This window comes from Notothenia coriiceps, unplaced genomic scaffold, assembly GCF_000735185.1.
Source record: "Notothenia coriiceps isolate Sejong01 unplaced genomic scaffold, NC01 NC01_scaffold00019351, whole genome shotgun sequence".
Taxonomy (NCBI): domain Eukaryota; kingdom Metazoa; phylum Chordata; class Actinopteri; order Perciformes; family Nototheniidae; genus Notothenia; species Notothenia coriiceps.
In genome coordinates this window covers 244,077-267,438 of record NW_011352052.1, presented here as the reverse complement: position 1 = coordinate 267,438, position 23,362 = coordinate 244,077, and the positions used below count along the sequence as shown (strand labels likewise).

At 41.3% G+C, this 23,362-nt stretch overlaps 1 protein-coding gene across 1 annotated transcript; it reads right to left on the bottom strand.

The window, feature by feature from the left end:
- Positions 1 to 1,572: 1,572 nt before the first annotated feature.
- LOC104951884 (ras-related protein Rab-39B) lies at positions 1,573 to 12,765 on the bottom strand. The gene is made up of 4 exons (XM_010778620.1): positions 12,331 to 12,765; positions 9,654 to 10,032; positions 4,604 to 4,784; positions 1,573 to 3,593 (listed from the first exon to the last, which is right to left on the bottom strand). The coding sequence occupies exons 2-4, from the start codon at positions 9,866 to 9,868 to the stop codon at positions 3,348 to 3,350; spliced, it is 642 nt and encodes a 213-aa protein (XP_010776922.1). The 5' UTR covers positions 9,869 to 10,032; positions 12,331 to 12,765; the 3' UTR covers positions 1,573 to 3,347.
- Positions 12,766 to 23,362: the final 10,597 nt, after the last annotated feature.

Genomic DNA, 23,362 nt, shown 5'->3' with positions numbered 1-23,362 from the left:
GACACCAATGGCATGTCCTTTAGGTAAATATGAAGCAAAAACCAGCAGTCTGCTAGATTAGCTTAGCACACAAACTAGGTAGCAAATAGTGTTTTGGTCCACAAGCAGTAACTTAAAGCAGAATCTTAAAAAGTGAGTGTCAGGGCGCTTCTAGCTGGATTTTTTCACTATGTTTGGATGAGTGAAACTAGCCGTTTTACCGGATTTACTTGTATTGCTCGGCTAGCTGTCTGATAGTGCTAGCTTAATTTTCAACACAAATTAGCCCGTTTGTGCCTCTTTTGAATACGCATTAAAGATAACATTAAGTCACAGAGATAACCCTAGCTAAGCTTTTTAAATGAAATCTAACAATATTTAATGATGGACTCAACTTGGGGCTAACTGTGTGTGATACAAAAAAGCTACAGCTAGCAGCTTGTTAGCTTAGTTTAGCATGATGACTGGAAACAGGGGTAAACTGCTATTTTCTGTCCAAAATCTGAAACTCTCTACCTATGACAAGACTTCATGACTCATTTAATATTCCAGCACATAATTCCCCTTCAAAACTAAGATATGCCATTTTTACATCTTGTTTAGTGTTAAACAAAAATAATAAATGCTAAATCCTCATATGAGACTTTCAATCTGAATCTCTACATTTGACTAGAGATACAGCAGCACCCTATTTTCAGATTGTGTGTGTGTTGATAGAGACCTATTAACTTGACATGTTCAGTAAATTAGGCAGTAATATGTATTCTGTGTATGAAAGCAGCCTCAGTTAGTCTAACTGAGGCTGCTTTCATACACAGAATACATACATAGTTAGATCCTTCCTGAGAACAGTGCAGTGCCAGTAAACACTTCCTCTGGAAACCAGTGCTGATTTCAAGTTCAGAAACCTCATGTTACTTATTGAAAGGAAACATACTGTATTGTGTCATGTGAGGCCAAAACATTAACATCACCTTGCAGACAGTTAGCAGCTCCTGGAAAATAAGTCTTTAAGCATTTAATTGCTGACTCAATGTTTCACACACTGATCGAATTGGGTTTTAATAGAATCAGCTGTCTGGGGTTAACCTGACTTCTCTCGTTGTTCTCTTCCTTTATCCAGTCAATATGTCACAAAATAGACAGTATGACAGCAGGAAATAATTCAAATCTGTCACTTAAGATGTGTGAATTACAATCGTTTAACCAAGAGAAAAAAAGAAAAAAAAATTAAGTTTTCAGATTCGACAAGAGTTCAATGTTTTCAACAACAGTTAAAAATAAATTGTTATCATGTTGTCATGGAGACTGATAGGCTATTACAATCTGGCATGAAACATGAGACAGATTAGGAAATGTAATTCAATCAAGCATTTCTTCACCTCACCTTAATATTTGCATTAATTATTAATTATTTGTTGTGTTGCCATGATCTATTAATGTTCAGCTTGCACTTTGCTTTGCATTATGACTGTTAATTTAAAGACTCATAAATGAAATGAGAACCCAAAACAATATTATATGAGAAGGCAAAAATCATTATTGACTGGGAAACAAATGAATAAGGATAACACAATATTTGTTAGAGATGTATAGAGGACACAAGAGTATTTTATTGCAGGTATTTTAAACGAGTGGGTGGTTGTGGATAAAAGTATTTAAGTATTCAGTACAGCAAACTGTTTATAAGGAAAAAACAATATTCAATGTCAAAAACACAAATCTTTTATGTGTTAATATTTCTGGAATGAATTTAAAGATCATTACTTGAATTACATTTTTCTTATGTCTGGAAGTATTTCACTCTAAGATATTGCGCAGCGCTTTTCTCCAAGCTTTTGTCAGACAAAGTGTTTTGCATTGACTCGTTCACACATTTCTTTGTGTAAAAACCTCACCTTTTCCCCTGCTGATACATTCATGTAAAAATATAAAGCAGAAGGCTTTGGAGACGTGTAAAAAGAAGGCATACAGTGTGAGAAAATGTAACTGTAATTATGAGCTGCAGGGGGAAAGACAGTGGAAGAATGGATTTCAAAAAGAAAGAAAGAAATAGAACAGACATCATAGCAGGGATAGGCAAATCAAAATCCCAAGTAACCGAGCCGGGTACATCAACCTGTTGCATTTAAGTATTTAAAAAATGAAAATAAATGTTTGAGATATTGACTTGCGCACAAACATAAAAGGCATGTAAACCACTGAATCAGGACAAAGTTTAACCTTGTAATTTCCGTCTGCCTGTATCTGTGTTGGGTTGATTTAACGCCCGCCAATTGGACATTCTTTGCATGATTATATTGCCTGTATGCGTGCATTGTGGATATGGTGGCCCTTGTTGTTTGGAGTCCATGGTCTGGTCCGTCTCTTTGCTTTCAAGGAATACATTATCTCTGTGTTCGTCTGTAGTCCCAAACGAGGCTCCACAGTTAAGTTAAACTTGGCTGTTAAAGTGCTTTCTGGCTCCAACACTCCTATTAGTCAATCTTAACAATTCCCCAGTTCAAGGCATACAATGAGGCGTCGTAAGTTAGTCCACCTCGGTCCGTTTAGCTGTACACGTTGTCTTATCCTGCTAAAGGAGTCCATTAGGAACTGGATGGGTGACAACATTTTATTATAGTGCGGTATTTAGCAGAATGATACTGGATATTACCATGAAGTCAATGTCATTGAGCTCACAGGAGGCCTTAATTGCTTCAAAGAGAAATAGTGTTCCCAGCTCAAGGAAAGGAAACCCCTCATTAAACGCTGGCCCTCCAGGACTACTCCATTGACCCCTGATAGTGGAATGTGGAGCAAAATATCAGCACAAGAGAAACAAGACTCTTGTTAACGAGGGATCTAATGGTGCCCACTTGACTTTTTTAAAATAATATGTGCTCTGAGGATGTTGCCCCAACGTAAGGTGATCATTTCCTAAGTGATCATGTAATTGCATATTGGAGGAGAGATTAGTGGAAGGCGAGGTGAATGTGAAAGAAAGATTAGTCTCATTGATTTTGGCGAAAAACCCAAATGGATCCTCTTCCTAAGGCCTTTCTAAGATGCTACGGGAGAGATTTTCAAGCAAAATGCCCAAACCAAAACAAATCATTTGAGCCCTCGCGAGTAAATGAGCATCTGTTATCCTTCCTCTCTGGGAAATAAAACAGATATGGGCACAACCCTCTTGTGTCCACCCACGTTCAAGGTGTTCTTGTCTGGTTTTTACCTTTTATTAAAAGTCCTCAAACCTCTCCTTTCGTATCCAGTCTGAACCACAGAGGGTTAAAGTCAAGAGGGCTGACATCTCAGCCCACTCTCCTCTGAATCCTTCCTGGATCCCTTCCCTCTTTTCATCTTCAGTTCCCAAAACTCTTGCCAGATCAACACAGACAGCGGCGGTCGCTCTTGGTCACTTCCTCCGAGGAGTGAACGACATTGGGGACGAACCCACTCTTCACGCCCTCCCATCCCTCCTGGATCGTGATTTCTCCGGTCCGCACCAGAGCGAAGATGTCTCTGGTCAGCTCGGTGAAGGCGTGCTCCACGTTGATGGCGTCACGGGCCGACGTCTCGACGTAGCGCATCCCGTACGCCCCTGCCAACTTCTCTGCTTCCTGCCGAGTTACCTAGAAGACCAAAGGAGATGAGATGAAGCTTCCCAATGTGGAAGGGCAGTGAATAGCTAGTACCAAACCTCTGAAGGCAAGGCAAGTTTATTTATATAGCACTTTTCACACAATAAATTAAACAAACTCGAAATGCGTCATTGTGACATACAGGAAAATGGCATTGAAAAAGGTCCTATATTTTGAGATCTCTACAAACTTGTTGCTAGTCGGGGTCTGAACTAATTAATTGATTGTCAAGGTGTCAATAGGCGCATTCACACCGCAGTACTTTTCCCACAAAGGTTCATCAGAACTTAGTTCATGAGAACTCTTTAGTTCTGATGAATAATGAATAATGCTAATGCGAGGATAATAAATACAAAAATTGGGAGTTTTACGGGGCGTGGTTGCAATCCGCCCAGCCAATCAGACATAGGAACCTTTCTCTCCCACGAAAGTACCTGCTCTCTAGCAGGGACGGAAAAGGGGGTAAAAAAGGTTTTGATTAACTAATTTTAGTTCCGGCTCTTTTTGGTGTTAATGCGACATTTCGGTACTATATCGGAAATAAAGTGGGAAAAGTACTGCGGTGTAAACGCGGCTAAGGTGCATGTCAGGTAAAGTGCACCTTGGTATAGGAGCTTTTTTTGTCTCGAACTTGCAGAATATCCCTCCTAGTTGGATGAAGACTTGTTCCCTTTGCTGATAAGAATGAAGTGGCTTAGTTTGGACATTTTGAACCCTGCTGAAACATTGCATTTTGAGTTTAGACTCACTGTTCTTCAGAGCGTTTTGCAGTATCATCCAAGTCTTAATTTCCATAGTGATATTTTTGCTTTCTGTCTGCCAGCTGCCCCAAGAGAATTAAACAAACAAAGACAACCTGCCTTTGATCTAAATGTGAACACAAGGTTATTTTTACTGCTACACACTTTCTTAAACACTCTGTATTACATAACATCCAAAACAGCCACTTTCCCCAGCAACTCAACAAAGCTTTGTTTTGTTCACTTTTATACTTCACACACCTCGCGCTGTGCCTCCAGGTCACACTTATGGCCGACCAATAGGAAGACGATGTTGTGCGGCTGGACGTGGCTGCGAGCTTCCTCCAGCCAATCATGGACGTTCTGGAAAGAGCGACGGTTTGTGATGTCGAATAGGAGGAGCCCGCCCACAGAGTTACGGTAATACGCCCTGGTGATGGACCTGAAGGGGTGCAAAAAGGAGAAGGAAGGTAAAGACACATAGGGATGAACTCGGTACAAGATATACATGAAATCAATTATTGCAGCGTAGATGTGTCCTAGTATTTAGTATTAGGTCTAAAATGTATGATCAACTTCAAATCAACTTCTTGGCCTATACTTTGACCCACAAGAAAGTTGTTAGATTTATGCTAGTGTTTGTATTTTTGATTTTAAAAGAAATTAATGAGGAACCACTAATGATTTTGAAAAATGTAATACCATCTCATTACATTTTTCAAACATATTGGGTTAGCAAACTAGTTAGCCGTGCATGCTAACGTTTGCAGGTTTTGCAGACAGTCACGCAGATGAATACGCTTCTTCGACTTTTTCTTTTAGGTATTACTTTATTTAGCCCTGGTGATGGACCTGAAGGGATGCAAAAAGGAGGAGGAAGGTAAAGACCAAAGGTAGAGGCAACACAGGATACTTGACACATAGCGAAAAGCCTGTCACAAGTACACCAAATCAACTTATTGCAGCATAAGGTGTCCTAGTATTTAGTAAAAGGACTGTAATGTAGGATCAACTTTACTTTAATTGAACCTTATTTAGTTATATTTTGACACAAAAGACAGTTGTTAGATCTATGCTTGTAGTGTTTGTATTTGTATGTAATATATCTATTCAATTTTAAGAGAAATGGATGATGAACAACTAATGATTTTGACAAATGTAATGCTACCTCATTACGTGTTTTCAACCTATTGGGATAGGTTAGCAAACTAGTTAGCCATGCATGCTAACGTTTGCAGGTTACAGCAGAAAAAACGCGCAGATGAATACGCTTCTTACACTTTTTCTCTTAGGTATTAGTTTTTAGGAAGACTATTACCTGTTTTTAGGATGAAGATAACGAGAGATAAAGGACATCCAGTGAAATGGTTAGTAGAACAGGATAAAGGGAAAAGCTTCTTACAGCGAAAAACTGATGTCAGGAGGTGTGAAAGACAGAAAAAGAAGGAGAGGTGTCGGGTGAAGGAGCTGAGAAGTTAGGAATAAATCATGTTGACAGTTGAGTGTGAAGGATCACACTTTAAATGATCCTTTTGCTAACTGTGGAGACAAGTTTTGATTTGTTGCAATGATTTAAAAAAGAAAACAGATGGTTTTAATGTACGAACGAATGGTCAGTTTATTATAATGTATATTTCGGAACAAAGAAAGTGTAAAATATGTTTTTGGAGAACAAAATAAAATGAAGTAACACAGTTTAAATGTGTATAATACTTATAATCTGATTACTAGCCATTTGACAGTTCATTCAAAGGACAATTTCCTGTGACAAATGTAAATGTATTCAATTTTTAATGCACTTTTTGTGTCTACTACTAGCATTAACTAAATTGAACTAAATGTGAAATGGTACATAATCAGCACTGCCAATGAATCTATAATAAATAACTGTACAGGCATTGTTAACTTGCAACAATATCAATATCGACCTTTAAAAAGCTGTTATCCGTTGAGCTGTGGGATGAAAGTGTTTGATTTTACAGAAACAACACTGCAGCCCAACTGGGAGGAGAATAGCTGATAGATTTTGACAAGATGTGACACCCTGCATGCAAACAAACGCACCCCAACCCCCTCATCTATCTTCCCACAGCAGACAGGAAGGACAGACGTGTCATGAAAGACGAAGAGGGGGGGATTAGTCGACGGAGAAAAATACAGCAAGAGACGAAGTGTAGGTGGAAAGATTTCAGAAACAGCGAGTGATTCATTTGATCCAAAAATGCTGAAACGCACACAAATATTTATGCAAGGAAAGAAGCACACAGAAATTAAAACAATGACTAAGATGATATTGGGATGAGCTGGATTCAGATCAGAGGCTTTGCAGTTCTGTGTAGGAGCAGGAAGAAAATGGCAGAAATCCACTACAGCAGTCCCAAAATATGTAGAAACATCACTACTGGATAAGTTTTTTTTTTTGTCACAATGGCAACCTGAATGCAGTCAGGAAAGTATATTGTCTTGAAGCTTAAATCCAAACTAAAACTACATGACAGAAGAGAAGAGACACAGAAGGGACGATGTATGACACATTTAAGTTAAAACCCTTGTCTGTGCTAGAGTGGTTCAGTGATGACGTATTTTTGCAGAGAATAAGGCAAGCACTCTAGCAAACACACCTTTATGATACTTACACGTTTTGTTCAGCAGGATAATCTCCACATATTAATTTAAAACCACTTTTATAAAAGCTGAAGTAAAGCGCAACTGCCAGAAGTAAATAGCTAGCATAGTGCTATCAACTCCATGAAGGTCGCTAAGCTAAAGGTGGCTAAGCTAAAGGTGGCTAATGTTCGTGTAGCAGTTTCAGTTAGCCACCTGTTAGCAAGCCGCTTTTTTAAGCCATGTAACAGCTTCAGGAATCCTCTAGCGTGGTATTTACTGATATATTTCACATCACTAAGCAAAAATATAATAATAACTCCAGGACAAGGAAGCCCGAAAGTGCTAAAATGCTAACTCATTCCCAGGTTTGAAGCTCATTCCTGCACCACCCAATTGAAAATAACATGTTTTTTGTAACTGTCCAGAAATCCCACCGAAAGACCAAATGTGTTCGTCCTTCTCTCAGTACTTTTTAAACAGTCTGAGCTCCATACATCTTTAAACACTCTCCAAAATATAACGTTTGATGTTCTCAAAAAACATCTTGGGGGACATTTATATCTGATGCGTATCTGATGGGGGAGGGGGGATGTGTCAGTGTTGCCATGGAGACACTAATCACACTGACAGGTGAGACCAGTTCCCTTCTGTCAGCGCGATGAGTGTGTGTGTGAGTAAGAATGTGTGAAGTTGCATTTTAGATGATAAGACATCGCTATGTATATTTTACTCTTGGTTTTAGGGATTAGGGATCCTTTAAATGGCGTAAAGATGTTTTATTAAAAACAGCCTCATGAGTAGATTGACTAAAGTTTGATATATTTTTCCAGTTCTTCTGATACTTCATTTGACAGCACTGACATTGACAAATGCAAATTACGCGTCAAAATACTATTTTGAAAGACATAATTTGTGGTGCTGCAGAGATATATCTGCCTACAAATCATATACTACAGTCTTAAATGTAAACATAAACATTGAATTTGAATCATAGAGGGTACTACAAAAGCATACCTCAAATAAAATGATGTGTAAACAGAGAGCATTACATATACTCTAGTAAATAAGGAATTATTTTGGACACATTCTGCACCTCTTATAGTGGGATAAACTACTTTTGTATCACAATACTGTCCTTAGTGCTTGGCAGGTGCATACAGTATGTGCCTACTTTCAATTTAAGCAAAGATTTAGTCAGCTTTTATAAGTTGGAACATCTGCAAGGGTGTGCAGAGCCCCTAGTCAGTCTATTATTATTATTATAATATATTGTATTATAAATACTGTACTAATATTAAATATAAGCGCTGAGATCATGACATTATGGTGTCCTTCCAGGTGTCTCCTAACATCTCGTTAACACCATATGAAAATACTTTTAACAGTGTGAAAAAAAGCAAAGTAGTAGAGGCAGAATCATCCGTGCCATTACCACTCTTAATTTCGGCTATTAGGAGCACTGTCATGTGTTTAGGAATTAGAATCAACCCCTCCAGCAGTTTTCTCTGCCAGTATCCCCTAAAAGCTTGTTTGAATAACTGCTCTCTCTTTTTATGTGTAAACAATTTAGTCACAGGTAGCTTTTCAAGTTTTAAGACCTCAAGGCTACATCATTCAAATATGAAGCGTTTAATATCATTAACGTCCATTCTTTTCAAACTTAGGGTGTATCTTTTATACTTGGATATAAACTACTAGTTTATTTTATGTCTTTGAAGAATGAGGAATATACAATTCATTTTCTACTGATTGATATTTTAAATGCGAGTCCTGATATAGAAATCTACTAAAATGGTGTGGCTAGTCCACGATCTAACCTGTGTAAAGTTGGATTTTCTTTTAAATCTCTATACATATTTGTACTTCAGCAGAGAGGTCAGAGGTCAGCCACGGGTCTTTCCAAAGAAGAAGCCCATCTACTTTTCAGTTCTTTAAAAGCAGCTGTTTTCCTATTAAATATCCAAAAACCAGAATTAAAGTTGTGTACCACAATTTCCTTATTTGGGACATCTGTGTTTTTATCTGTGATTCTGAACTACATTTCCCAGAAATCACTTGTGCACTTAGAATTGTCTTGACCTGATTTCTGCGTATTATGTACTAAGTTAGTTTTGTTCTGAGTTTCAGTTTTATTCGTCAGTTTCCCAGCTCTTCTTTCTGTGTTAAGTACAGAAAATAACATGTAATGCGTGACTTCCTGTTGCGCAACAATTATCATCATTAAGTCAAATGGTTTTGATTTACATTCTCAGAACACCCATCTATACGTTTCTAATAAACCCTGTTAAAATGTCTTATAATCTGACAAAACATGTTAAGAACTTTAATATATAGAGCCATACGTTTACTTTTCGAACTTTAGGTACATTTAGTTTAAAAAATACGATGATAGAATGCACTATATTTTTCTTAAAACTCAGTTAAGATATGCGGATACGCTTATTTCTAGCTATAGGAACCTAATAACATGTACAAAAGTAATAACTTTATCCTACTTTGAGTATATATGATAAAATGGTAGAATGCTAACAAAAAATTGAGTACTTTTTGCAGTGTAGTGTTACTTTCACTTTTGCTGCCATGTTTTACATAACAATGAATGAAGCTCAAGGGGCAAACAGGTGCAACTATATTAAAGCAACATCATGATTTAAAACCGAGTAACACCTTATAATAAACCCAGTATAATGATATATGTCCACACCTGAATCGCTCCTGCCCCGCGGTGTCCCAGATCTGGAGCTTGATCCTCTTGCCCGGCTCGATCTCCACCAGGCGGGAGAAGAAGTCCACGCCGACCGTGGGGTCTGAGACCTGGGCGAAGCGACCCTCCGTGAAGCGGCGGATCAGACACGACTTCCCCACCGTGGAGTCCCCGATCACGATCAACCGGAACTGGTACAGCCAGATGGCCTCCATGCTGTCTGTCTGGCTGTCTGTCGGTCTCTCTCCGGTCTGTCTCTCTCTCTTCTCGCCGGTCTGTCTGTCGCTCTCCCGTCTCTCTCCGGTCTGTCTCTCTCCGGTCTGTCTCTCGCTCTCCGGTCTGTCTGCTCAGGTGAGCGCGTGGGGAGGAGGCGGTGCGTCTGCATACAGAGAGAGATCATTAGATTATGTCTCTAAAATATACCCTAGGCCAGTTGTGGATACTCATAACCTTACGGAAGAGGATTAGGGCCACATAAAAAAAAAAACGTGGGGATGTGAAGACATTTTATTTTTTTGTTCTGAGAAAAATGTCAGAATTCTGAGAGAAAAGTCTGAATTCTGTTATAGGCTGAATTACCATGTAAAAACATGGGTTTATATATTCAGCTGTTCATAGAGACATACAAATTAACCCCACATCTGCTGGAGGCAATAATACGTAATGCATCCAGTAATATTGCCTAGATACTGTTGTGAAGGGGGCAAGGGGACTACTTTTTGTACTCCTCTTAGGATATATATTGAAATCCTTTAACCGTTGTATAAGAGCAGTATCATCATTAAGAGACTAGTATGCTTTTTAGGTACTGAACATATCTTATATTTCTTATTCTGTTATTCTTTTGATAATGACTTATGCGCTATCAATGTAGAGTACTTCAACAAAGGCCTTCATAACTTATCTTTCAATAACACGAAGGACTCTATTATTGAGCACAAACACCTCAAATGAATGTAATTGAAATATATTCCCAGCCTTCACTGTCTGACCTCTGACCCTTTGATTGGCTCGTTGCCCACTCCACACAAAGAACTGCTTCATTGTGTTCGGTGCGTGATTCAATCAAAGCCACGAGTATGAGAGAAAACCCTCTTATGCTTTTCCCCTCACTCGATGGCGTCAAGTGATATTTTAAATAAGCCTGATTTTCTGGATTATTGGCTGCTGCCTAATGCCCTGCTTTACACGAGGCTTTGGCATTTCAATGTGTGACCTTCTGAATAATTAGAAAGACCTATATACTGCTAGCTTTTGATTTTACATAGTGGGATCATAGGAGCACTTTTCTACATTTGTCAGGACTTTAGTACCACACTAACAAACAGACGCCATGTTTAAGTCTTTGTACTTTTAGTTGTATTAATTTAGCTTCATTTTAAAGGGACTATTGCACTTTTAACTCAAGTTTGTGCTCTCAACTTATTTCCCCTCTGTGCTACTTTGTTCTTCTATTCCACTACATCTCAAAGGTAAATAAAATACATGTATTTTAACTCAACACATGTGTTTAAAATATATATAGAACACACAGCATGCGCATGTTACAAAGCAGCAACTATCAATCGTCCAAAGTATTGAAGAACTTCATAAAAATGCCCATGTATTTCTTAACAATATCAAATAATAATCTTTTTTGAATGAACCGTTTTGCTTATGTCAGTAGCATCATTTTTGCTAAATTACATTTTGAATTTAGGACTTGTACTTGTAGTCATTCAACTTTTACTCAAGCAAAGGATCTATTTTAAGTAGAAAAGTAAAAACAAATCTTTAAAGAGAAAAAAACAACGGTTCATTTTGGATTTGTTTTGCATCAGTGAGTAAAGTTAATTTTGCTACTGATAGTCTCTCACAGCCTTTCTGAGTGTTCCTCTGCAATATTAACGAAAATGTCATTACAAATCTCAACGTACAGTAAGGGTAAAGGGCCTAAGTGTCATTTTGTTTTACCTATTATGTATCTCTAACTCTTACAGTGCAGTTGCACACCATGGCCAGACACATGCCTCCCCCCCCTCCTCTCTCTGGTTGCGTAGCTCGGTCGGTATGCAAACATCAGAGCTGAATCCCCAGAGAGCTGCAGCCCGGGGGCTCTCACACCGGAAGTGATGTCGGGGGTGATTTAGAGGTCCATCCCGCCACAGAGGGTATCACATATCCCACATTTAAAGGTCCCAAAACCCTGTCCCATCATGAACAGTAGCTACTATATCTCCATGTGGGGCTTTATACAAGCTGAGGTTGAATCATATTGTGCTGCTTCCAAAACGTTTTATTATACAGCTTTATTTGTAAAGCACTTTAAAACCTCCAGACCAAAGTGCTGTGGAGAAATAAATACGAATACAAAAATCACACAGCTAAGCTCACAAACCATAAAATAAGTAACAAATACAACGACAAAAAAGGTAAAAACTAAAATAAACAAGAATAAAATAATAGCCAAAACAATTAACCATTTAAAAGAAGTCAAACGTACAATCTACAAAGTGTGGAGGCCTGTCTAAATATATTAATCTAATAAAGAGTCTACTAGCTCAGACAGTCTGCAGGCTATTATTAGACCAGTGCACATAATAGCAGGCCTATGAGCTTTCTTAAGATCACTTTTAGGCTTAATAGCATGATAAATAAGATAATATATGCCTTTAATGGTCAAAAGAAAGCAGCTTACTTGCAGCAGGAGTGGACTCGGTTCCTCTTCTGTTCCCTTTGCGCTTTTCAGGAGGCTGGTGTGGACTCCATGGCACCGATTACTTGCACAAACTCCTCCAAAAGCTCGATGTTTGTCTCTGATCCTGCACACAGACGCTCGTGCACAGCAGGCCCTGGGGTCGGCACTGATTTCCTTGTTGATGTCAGGCCCGATCGAGAGCTTGAGAAAGAAAAACGTATCCAGAGCAGGTGCAATAAAAACCGGATCTTGCGCTTTCGCAACAGGAATAAACCACCCAGAAATGCGCGTTTCCACGCCGGGGAGCAGGGGTGTTTTTGGGGGCTGTCAGAGGGGAAACCCGCGGTATCACTTGTGTGTTTGCTGTGTGTTTGTAGCGTTTCGCTGCTGATGAAATGGCAGCAGCAGCAGCATCATATCGCCTGACTCATCCCGCATCAGTACCACTGCCGTAAAGCACCGTGCAGAGGCGCAACACTGAAGGAAAACCATGCACTGTGGTTCATTTAAGAGAGAGTTTGGAGGGAGAGAGAACTATCAGACATATACTTAAAATACATGTTAAAATAAGGAATATTGTGGACGGTTTATCAGTATTATTATTCGTTTTTGTCAGTAATACAATTTTGGATTGACAAAATACATTGTTGCAGTTTGAAGTTAGGGACATAATGGCAAGGGTTACATGTTAATATATCTTTAAATAAGTAAATAAAAAGAACATTAAACTCATAGAAGCCTTACTTTGGTAAATTATTATTATAATGTATTTTTTATGTTTGTATACTTCAGTAAAACCAGAGCTGCACACTCACTGCTCCCGTGCGCTGTCCGTGTGCACATATCTCAGTGCGCATACACGGAACTGGACGAGTTGCAAGCTGGGAGTTGTAGTTTCTTCTGAACTACATGTGAGTTTGTTGTATTTTCTTCACGAAGGTCAGATTTAGAACATTTTAGGTTAAACAAGTACACTTTTAAATGCTACTGCATGTTAGGTTGTATTTTATTTTTCAATTAATATGCTAATCCAAATTCTGGATAGCCTTTGTGCAATATCAGACATTTCCAAGAAACATTTGATGTCCAGTCAAGATATAGGCTAGTCTTTCTCGTTCAGTTTTTTTACAATAGTTTCTTTTCTTTTCTTTGTTTTGTAATATCAGCAGATCCTGAAACGCAGACTCACACTATGGTTTTGGGGGGTGTGGTCGTTCTCTCTCCAGCTGTCAGTCTCTCAGCCCAGTTTGCTCTCTGGCAGCAAACCAAACAGCAGGAGATCTGCACACAGACCGCAGGCTGAGCAGATAACACTGAAGTCTTTATCTTTCACTTGGACAAGACACGACAGCAACTTCTCCTTTTTTCTCTTAAACTGTTTTGCACTTTTTGCAATGTCTCTTGACGATTTGCTTGGACTGTACGATGACAAAACGACACCTTGAACCACATTTTTACAGGTTTTTACATCTGCAGGACCCAAGACTCTGATAAAAGCGACTTTCAGAGACATTTATGGATAATATGTCCTCTCAACATTTTTATTTCTAATATTATTTCTGCAAAATAGTTCCCTTTTAAAGCAGTTTTCTTTCCAGCGTCAAATATTGCACGTATTACTCAGTTTTGCAGCATCCACTACAGTATTCTGCCTCTCAGTGGCCAAACCCACCTTCATGCGAGTCCCATAATTGGAGACATCACCGTGCCATCCCACTCAGCGCGCGTCCTCGCCCGGAGCAGTAATGCAGCACGAGCGCCTGCTCAAAGTCCTGGTCATCGGAGATCTAGGAGTCGGTAAAACGTCCATCATAAAGCGATACGTGCACCAGGTGTTCTCCCAGCATTACCGCGCCACCATCGGGGTGGACTTCGCCCTGAAGGTGCTGACCTGGGACCAGGGGACGGTGCTTCGGCTGCAGCTATGGGACATCGCTGGTGCGTAAAGATGACCGTGTGTCTGCAAGTGAGATGTAATGCTTGTGTGTTGAACTAGGCAGAAAAACACATGTATTTAAACAATAGCTTGTATTCACAGTTTATTTGCATGCTCAAACAGTTTCAGGGCATATACCAATATCCAAACTTGTTGTAAGGTTGGGTCAAGTTTAATAAAATGGTATCATGGTTAAATATAACTTAATTAAGAGAATAATACACTGTCATTTACCACTCGTAAAGTTGACTTATCAGCATGCAGCATGCTTCTGCTTTGTAAATTAACTTGTAGTTGCATAAATTGTAAATATTATGAAGTTCATTTTTTTACAGGATTTGAACCATTTAAGATGTATTTTTGTATACAAGTTTATTTTTGATGAACAGATTAATTATTTAGTCAGTAATTGGTACATGTATTTTTTTAAATGCGGTCACAACTTGTCAGCATTATAGGTGATTTTTTCAGGTAGCACAAGGGAATTCTGTATGAAAGTGGTTATTGTAAGACATTCTGTATTTGGACTTAGGCGCAGCAAATAAATGGCAAGCAAAAAGCTGATCCTCACTATAACTATAGTGTCCTAAATTAAAGCTTTGTCACATCCTTAATGCTTCTTTTGTCACCTTGAGGTTAATCGAGTATCAACATTGAACTGTACCGGTAAAATTCAACCTAGAACACAAACACACATCCAGTAAACTGCATTTTCTCACAAGTTGGCTGCATCTTGCTGACATCTTCCAACGATGATGATGCATGATATGAAAAGAGACCGCCTACCAAATGTGGTTAACCTCAGTTTCTGCAGAACATTTCTTTTTTTAACTCTACCCTCCAGTAAACAATTACCTTTCAGACTAGCCATTTTGAAAGAAAAGCTATTGTGTTCTGCTTATCAAACCCACCATTCCTCCCGAATTGCATGTAATTGGATGTTCTCTCCCTCTCGTCTCACAGCTGTTTCACACACTTGCTGACTGTCTGGGTGTTGAACATGCCCGCTGATAAGAAACATTCATTTACATAAAGACTTCCATCTGCTGGACTTTAGACCAGTAATGAATTCACACTGAAGTCCTTGCATAGCAGGCGTTTAAACAGTGGTACATTATTCTCGTGCTTTAAAGTAATAGTAGTATCATTGTTTTGTGTTTCGATGTTTATTCGGGTGAAGTGAAATGAAAGACAATAAGCTTCTAGTGGCAAATTCTGACCGTATACAATCCATATTTGTTTCTATAAAAAGACAATCTCTATAAAAATACATGTTTAACTGTATTTGAACCACAACTTTACAGTAAACCAAAAGATAAGATCGAGCGCTTTAAAACTCACGGTGGACAAAACCCTAAGTAACAAATATATGTAAAATATACAGATATTAGTTGTTTTATTGTGTGTTCAGCTAGTGGTGCAGATGGTGTAGAATCTGACTTTACAGATTTTATGCTTAAACTTGTTGCTAATAAAATAGGCTAATCCCAATGTTTTGATGCAAGAAGTTATTTGATCTAGAAAACACACTTAGAACTTGTATGAACTTTCATTTTGTTGGGTTGTAGGTGTTTGAACCAACCTTATGTCTTTACAAGGTGTGTGGAGCCACAAAAGCAAAACAATATGCCATATAATCTTAAACTGTGACTGATAGTGATCAAATAGCATCATTAAGAGTCTAATTACACTCTCTCAGAAAAAGATAACATCTGCTGTTAGGCATGCAAGTCAGAGGCTGTTTTCTTTTTGTGTCAGCTGTGTTTTGCTGCGTAGGTCATGTGCGTGCGTGCGTGTGTGTATCAGATGCTCACTTGCTGATTCACCACTCTATTGGGATCATGTGAAGGAAGTTAGGGAGCAGGATAGAGGCTTATTCACTTACAGTATACACACATGTGGCCATACACATACTGTAAGGCAGAGTGATCAGTTCGGACTGTGAAGTGGAGGCCCCCTAGGTAGTACCTGAAGTGCCGGATGGCGCTGACCACAGCAAGCAGTTCCCGTCTGGTGAAACAGTAGCGGCGTTCAGCTTTGTTAAATGTTCTGCTATAGTAGGCCACTACTGTCTCTCCTTCTGGTGTCACCTGGGCCAGCACGGCTCCTGCTCCACTGTTGCTAGCATCGGTGTCGAGGATGAAGAGAAGGGTGGGGTCAGGGGGGGAAGAGGATTGGTGCCTCCACTAGGGCTTCCTGTAGTAAAGAAAATGCTGCCTGACACTCCACTGTCCATGAAAACACCTCTCCTTTCTGTAACAGGCGGAACAGCGGCGCAGCTATGCAGGAGAACCCTTTCACAAACCTCCCGTAGTAGGAGGACAGGCCCAGGAAGCTCTTCAGGTCCTGCACAGAGCTGGGGGTGGGCCAGTCCTTCACAGCCTGCACCTTCTCTCCCATGGTGCCGATGCCGCCCTCCGTTAACCTGTGACCGAGAAAAGTCACCTCACGCTTCACGAAACAGCACTTCTGGGGGTGCGATTTTAGTCCTGCTCCAGCCACTCTCACCAGCACACGTTTGAGGGCCCCAAGAGCTGATTCGAAGGAATTCCCATGGACGAGGATGTCGTCCAGGTAAACAACACACTCATGGCATGGGATGTCTGCCAGCACCTGGTCCATAAGCCTCTCAAACGTGGCAGGGGCCGAATAGGAGAACTTTAAACTGCCATAAACCCCCGTTGGTGATGAAGGCTGTTTTCTGTCTGGCCTCAGGGGCAAGGGGGACCTGCCAATATCCGCTGCGTAGGTCCAGGGAGGAGAACCAGGAAGACCCTGCCACTGTATCGAGTGCCTCATCGATGCGAGGAAGGGGGTATAGGTCCTTCTTGGTCACTTTATTGAGCGGTCTGAAGTCTACGCAGAACCGAAAGTCCTCCTTATTTTTCTTGGGAACCATGACTACTGGAGCGGCCCAGGGGCTGTTGGAGGGTTCGATGAGTCCAGCCCGTTGCATCTCCCCTAGTGCTTTATCTGCTGCAGCTTGTCTGGCCAGAGGGAGGCATCGTGGTCTCATTCTAATGGACTGTGCATCTCCAGTGTCGATGTTGTGTTCGATGAGATCTGTCCGGCCAACATCGGCCTCAGACAGTGAAAAACAGTCTTTGAATTCCAGCAAGAGCTGCAGCAGCAGGTTCTGCTCATTGGGAGTTAGTCCATCAGAGTTTCTCTGCCAGACGTCTATCACTGCCGAAACTCTCTCATCTGCGACAGGTTCTGCAGCAATGACTGGGTGAAGGCAATGGTCCAGGGACGGCAGGGTGGGGGTTTGCGCAGGTGCCGTCATCTGGGGGTCGCAACAAGCAACGGCGTCGGTCACTGTCTCTGTTGTCTGTGTTATAATGGTATGGGTCACACGACAGCCTGTCTGGGATGGCCGCCTACACATCTGAACGACCTGTCCATCTGGAAAAGTGAGTGTACCCCTCTTTGTATCAATGAAACAGTCTAATGTCCCAAGAACATCCAGCCCCAGGATGCAATCTTCCAGGTTTGCGACCCACACTGGGCAGCGAACAGAGTTCTTTCCCACCCCCATTGTCACAATTGTCTCTCCCACCATCTGAGATCGTTCCCCGGTAACTGTCTGTAATTTCACTATGGTGGGGCAAATAGTTTATTTCTCACCGTTTCAGGCTTCACCAGGGTTGCTGAAGAACCTGTGTCGACCAGCGCAAAACAGTCTGTTCCCGCAATAGTCACTGGGGCATACCAGCAGTCCTCGACCCAGGTTCGGCCCAGCCTGATGATTCGCTCAGGCTGGCCGCCAGCCTCTTCTGTTGATGGTAACACTTCTGCTTGGTTAATGCGCTGCGACGTTTCCTCATTTGAAGAGGGACGGGACACATCATCAGGGGTCCGCATTGTCCCGCTTATGCAGACCCGGCCCCGTTTCCCTGGTTAGCTGTGCTGCGAGGGCAATCTCGAACCAGATGGCCAGGCTGTCCACACCCCCAGCAGATCCTCTGGCGGGGTCTCGGAGACTGCTCCTCTCTCAGCGTGGTGGCACGCACAAGCTGTATCAATTTTTCCACCCAGGCCGGCTCTGCTGTAAGCTCAATACCACATGCGGCGTTCACCTTCGGTGTGTGGTCATCCGCACTCCATGAAGCAGTACATAGCATCTCTCTCTCTGTGGCTAGCTCCAAAGCCTACTGTAGAGACTTGGGGTGGGCGAGCAAAGTCTGTGTACGCTGGTCGGCTGTTAGTAGGCCCTGGAGTTTGAAGGCTAACTCACTCTGGATAACAGGAGGCATGTGAGCAGGGACGTGCAGACATTTGGAGGGGCTATTGCTCTAAACTGAAAAAGTGCCTCCCCTCCCGAAAACAAACATAAGACCTTTTGAAAATTCTAACTAGTTTTTAATGTAAAAGGTTATTGAAATAAAAACAGAACACTTTCATTGCAAGTGACACTCAGTTGACTTTTATTTCCAACTGCTAAATTCATTATTCAGTCTGTTCAGTTCAGCCTCTCAAATGTGCTCTGAACTGGAGGCTTGGGGTTAGCCCCCAACAGAAAATATGAACTTCACTCAGCACAGATACAGGCTGTATTAATGTACTTCAATGTATGTAGTTGCTTGACATAATCACAGTGCTTCACCTGAAGCTGCCCTGCTGGCACCTTTTATCCAGCTCTGCAAAGTTGCAGTTCTTTTAGCAGCCTCCTTCAGATATGTCTCTCTCTGCTTCTGTCTTGAAGGCATTCTTGTAACATTAGGCTATAAATAAAATAACCAAACAATTATTACATTAACTAATTTGAACAGTAATTCACATCATCATCTCATAACAAAGTAAGTGTTAAGAACTCAGGCACTTAGGAGGTAGGACCCAATTGCACGACCCGGGAGACAGAGTTAAAGTATTGGTAGGATACTTTATTTTCCAAAATACAGCAAAAAAAAAATGGTCACTAAATAATCTCAAGATGAGATGACAAAAAATGAGAACAAAAATAAAATCGCTCACGTGGTGAGGAACAAAACTTTTCACGAGTACAAAAAAGAGCATAGACATGACCATAGCAAGAGACAATATGAACAGACCTGAACATGACAAGAGACGAAAACGAACTGACACTGAACACTGGGAGACAGGGGAATTTAAACACAGGGTAACAAGACACAGGTGGGAATAATCAGGGTTACCTGACGCTGATTGGCACAGGTAACACAGAAGGGGTGACAGGTGAAAACAATCGGGAAATTAGACACACCAGGGAAAACTAACGACAGACAGGAAAACACAGGGAAAAAAGACAAGAAAATATACAGGGAGGAAAACATGACAAGGAGAACAGAAAAACACCCCCTACCAGACGCACAAACTTAAAACCGTGACAGTAAGCCAAGGCAACTACTTGCATTCAGTGACTTGATTTTTTAAATGAAACCAGGGATATCTTTTGTTTTGTGGTCCATATCTCATAAAAAATATCTAATGTTAGTAACTATTAAAGAAAGAATGGGGGCAATTCTGTTTTAATGTAGTTTGACCATTGTAACTGCTGTGCAGACATACTGATAAAATAGGGCTTCTAACTAATTAACTTAAATAAACTCACTTAATTGTCACTTAATTTCATTAATGAAACCAGTTCAATACGCATTATTCTTATTCTTATCATTCTTTATGAGCGCAGTAACGGTAAGGTATCTAATTACTTATTTATCTAGTATTCCATCACTTAATAACAGAGATTGTTAAACTGAAGTAGAGACATGGCAGAAATCCTACAATGAAGCGGGGCAGTGAACTATTCTCCGTGAGAGGGCGATCAAGAAAAGAGAGCGAGCGGTGAGGGAGTTTACAGATGAAAAGACACAGAAAGACAGAAGCACAATAACAATTATATTTACCGTAATTTTCGGACTATAAGGCGCACCTGAATATAAGCCGCAGCAGCTAAATTGAATGATGTGTACATATATAAGCCGCACTGGACTATAAGCCGCAGGTGTTTTAATTTTTCGGTAAAGCAAGGGGCATCCAGTGCGATGTATGATGTAAAATACTTATAAATAATCTATAATAAAGTTGAAGGAGACATAAAACTACCAAAGTCGATCGGATATCCAAGTAGTTTAGAAAGACATACTCACTGTATAAAATCCCGGAGAAAGATAAAGTACAAGCTATTGGACTATAGGATGGAATTATAAACGTAAACGATTTAAAATGTAAATTGACAAATTATAGTACTTGATATATTTAGCCGTAAGACAAAATGGAGCGCACATAAATTTTTTTAAAAGTTGTTTACAAAACAAAACGGGGTGAATAACAGTTCGGTGATTACGATTCCTTGGTATACCAAGTATACAAACAAGTCAGAAGAAATACGAGAAAACTCTGCCAAACCTTATGACAATATTTAAATGTATCATTGATGATAATGCATGACCTATAATATATATAACATTTGCCGTGAACCACCATATTACAACTACAAACTACACAAAAACAACAAGCTCGACAACATGTAAAATAGTCTCACAGTCACTGACGGTGACAAACGTACCTGAAAAGACCACTGGACCGACAACCACAAAACCCACTTCTCACAAACAAGACTAACCAACCCCGACCTTCCCCTCCAAGGACCCCTTCTCCCTGCGCCCTTCGGATCCGCCTACTCCGATCGCCCCTTCTTGCACTGCCCTCACACTCTTATGCTGTCGCCAAAATCAACAACAACGAAACCGCACCAGAATAACCGGTGTATTGGGACATCTAGACATGTCATTTGAGGGCTGTAATTTCGCGTTTTGATCCGGCGGACAACAACACGCCATCGCCTCTACTATTTAAAACCACATACGTCTCCTCATTTTCAAAGTTTGAGCCTACACTCCACCAAATCGACGCGACCGGATGACACTAACGACGGTATGTCGGGATGTCAAAAGGTAGAGGCCACTTGTAACCAGCGACCACCCTGATGAGAATTTAGGCCGGTGTTAAAAGCTTAACGATCGGTTTCCGACCGTCCTCACCCAAGACGACCTCTTTTTCGCGGGAGGTCGAACCTTACACGGCAATGACCCCCTCGAAATTGGTCGGACACGAGAATTTGGGACTACTAATCCTCACGTGTTATCCGCGAAAGTGCGTGGCGTCATGAAAAGGGTGTTTACAAGTACTCTGAATCTAAGGAGCTGAGAAGTCACACTTGCGCTGTAAAGCCTTGATATAGCCTTGATTTCACCCGTTTCATGAGGCGAATACCACTTCGCCGAATACTACAAAAACCACCCTTCGAAATTTCTCCGCAAACCTGATACGAGACGTTCGATCGGACGAAGGCGAGACTTGACACATTCGACGTTCGCAGCCGGCACCCCTCGGCGACCTACCCTCGAACGGTTGCAGTATCGGCCAAGTGTGGCCTCAGAAAAGCGTGGTGAAAATCAAGTTATATCAAAGGCTTTACAGCGTCAAGTGTGGTTTTCTCGTGATTTGTTTTTAAACATTACTCTTGGGAAAAAATGGGGCAAAATTTTCTCCGATATAAAGAACTAACCGACCCGCCTAACGTTTGGTGCGGGGCATTTTGAGTTTTTTTCACACACTTCGTGGTAAAATAATGAGGAGCGTAATTCGTAATAATCGAAATCGGGTCGCGTTTTGCGTCTCTCATGATTAAAACCGTTGTGTTTTATTTTGTAGCCCTCGGCCACCTCTACTCCTCCACAGCCGTAAGACCGCTAAAATGGCCTTCGTCAGGGGTTTACAGACCCTGAAGGCCGGCCCCAAAACCGCGCGCATATGCGGCACCTTCAACAAAACGCCAGGACGGTCATTTGGGTTCGTCTTCTTCTTCTCACTGCAGTCGCCGAAAAACCGGATTAGGTGGGGGTCCCTGGAATAAGGCCAGCACTTACGCTAGACATGACATCAAGTAAGTCTTGATTTCTAAGCTACTTGATTCAGAGTACTTGGGAAAAAACCTTTTCATGACGCCCACACTTTACGCGGGATCACTCCCCGACCAAGTGGCGTGGACTACGAGTGTAACGTCCCTGTACGTGTCCATGCCCGATTACAACGGGCCGTTGCCCGGAGGCAAACGGTAAAAACAGACTGGGGGGAGACCTCTCCTCACTCTCAAAAAAAAAAGACAACACCGCCTTATTTTTACTATTCGGGGTTAATCATAACATCGCAGAGCGACGACCTTTGTGTGGCTTAAAAGTCGCGACATAGAACGGGGTCATGCACTAAACAAATGTTAGATTTGCCGACCTTCGGTTTCCTTCGGGAGCTCAGGCCGGATATACCGATACCACTAGGTATGGTTTACGCAGACCGAAACCACCGGTCTAGGGGCCCAGTTAGACAGGGGCAAAAATTTATACGAAATCCTGGTGAGAGATCACAGCCTAAATACTTTTATCTAAAACTCAAAGAGTACCCGTCAATCTGCATCCCCCTGTTTTGGTCCCCTGAAATGAAGGAGAACTGTGCAGCAATAAATGTTTTTTGTGGATGGCATTAAAAAGCATGATATTCGGCGCGGAAAAAGGGGGTAAAAAGCTGGGACTCGAATATATTGCCACGCCGATTAGTATAACCTAAAAATGTCGATTGCCGGTGATCCCTGGAGGATTTAGATACCGTAAAATGTCCAATGCTCAGGGGTGGCAAATTGAGATACCCGAGAGTACCGGCCAGCGCGCGGGGGTGGAATTCGCCGCCCGAGGTTCGTCCCTTTTCGACCTCCCGGCCTTTTCTCACTCCTGTCCACCGGCGTTTCATTTTCACCTTGGTTCTCACCATGCTCTCTGTCTGCTCCGTTCTGTCACAACAGGGCATGGTGACCCTAACATTTGGTGACCGAACATCTAGTGACGGGCCATGCACGCGGGCCTCGCGTGGCAAATTCAAACTTCACTTTCAAATTACACTATGTCATGTCAAATTGTGTCGTCCATGTACAAGACATCGATGAAATAACGTGATTTACTATTGTGAACTTATGCAATACGTTTATATCGTTGAACAATACAACTCTTACAATCTATTTTACCCTCGAAGGAGTTTGTCGGTGAGAAAGGGCTGTTAGGGGAGACACGTGTCGGAAATGATACC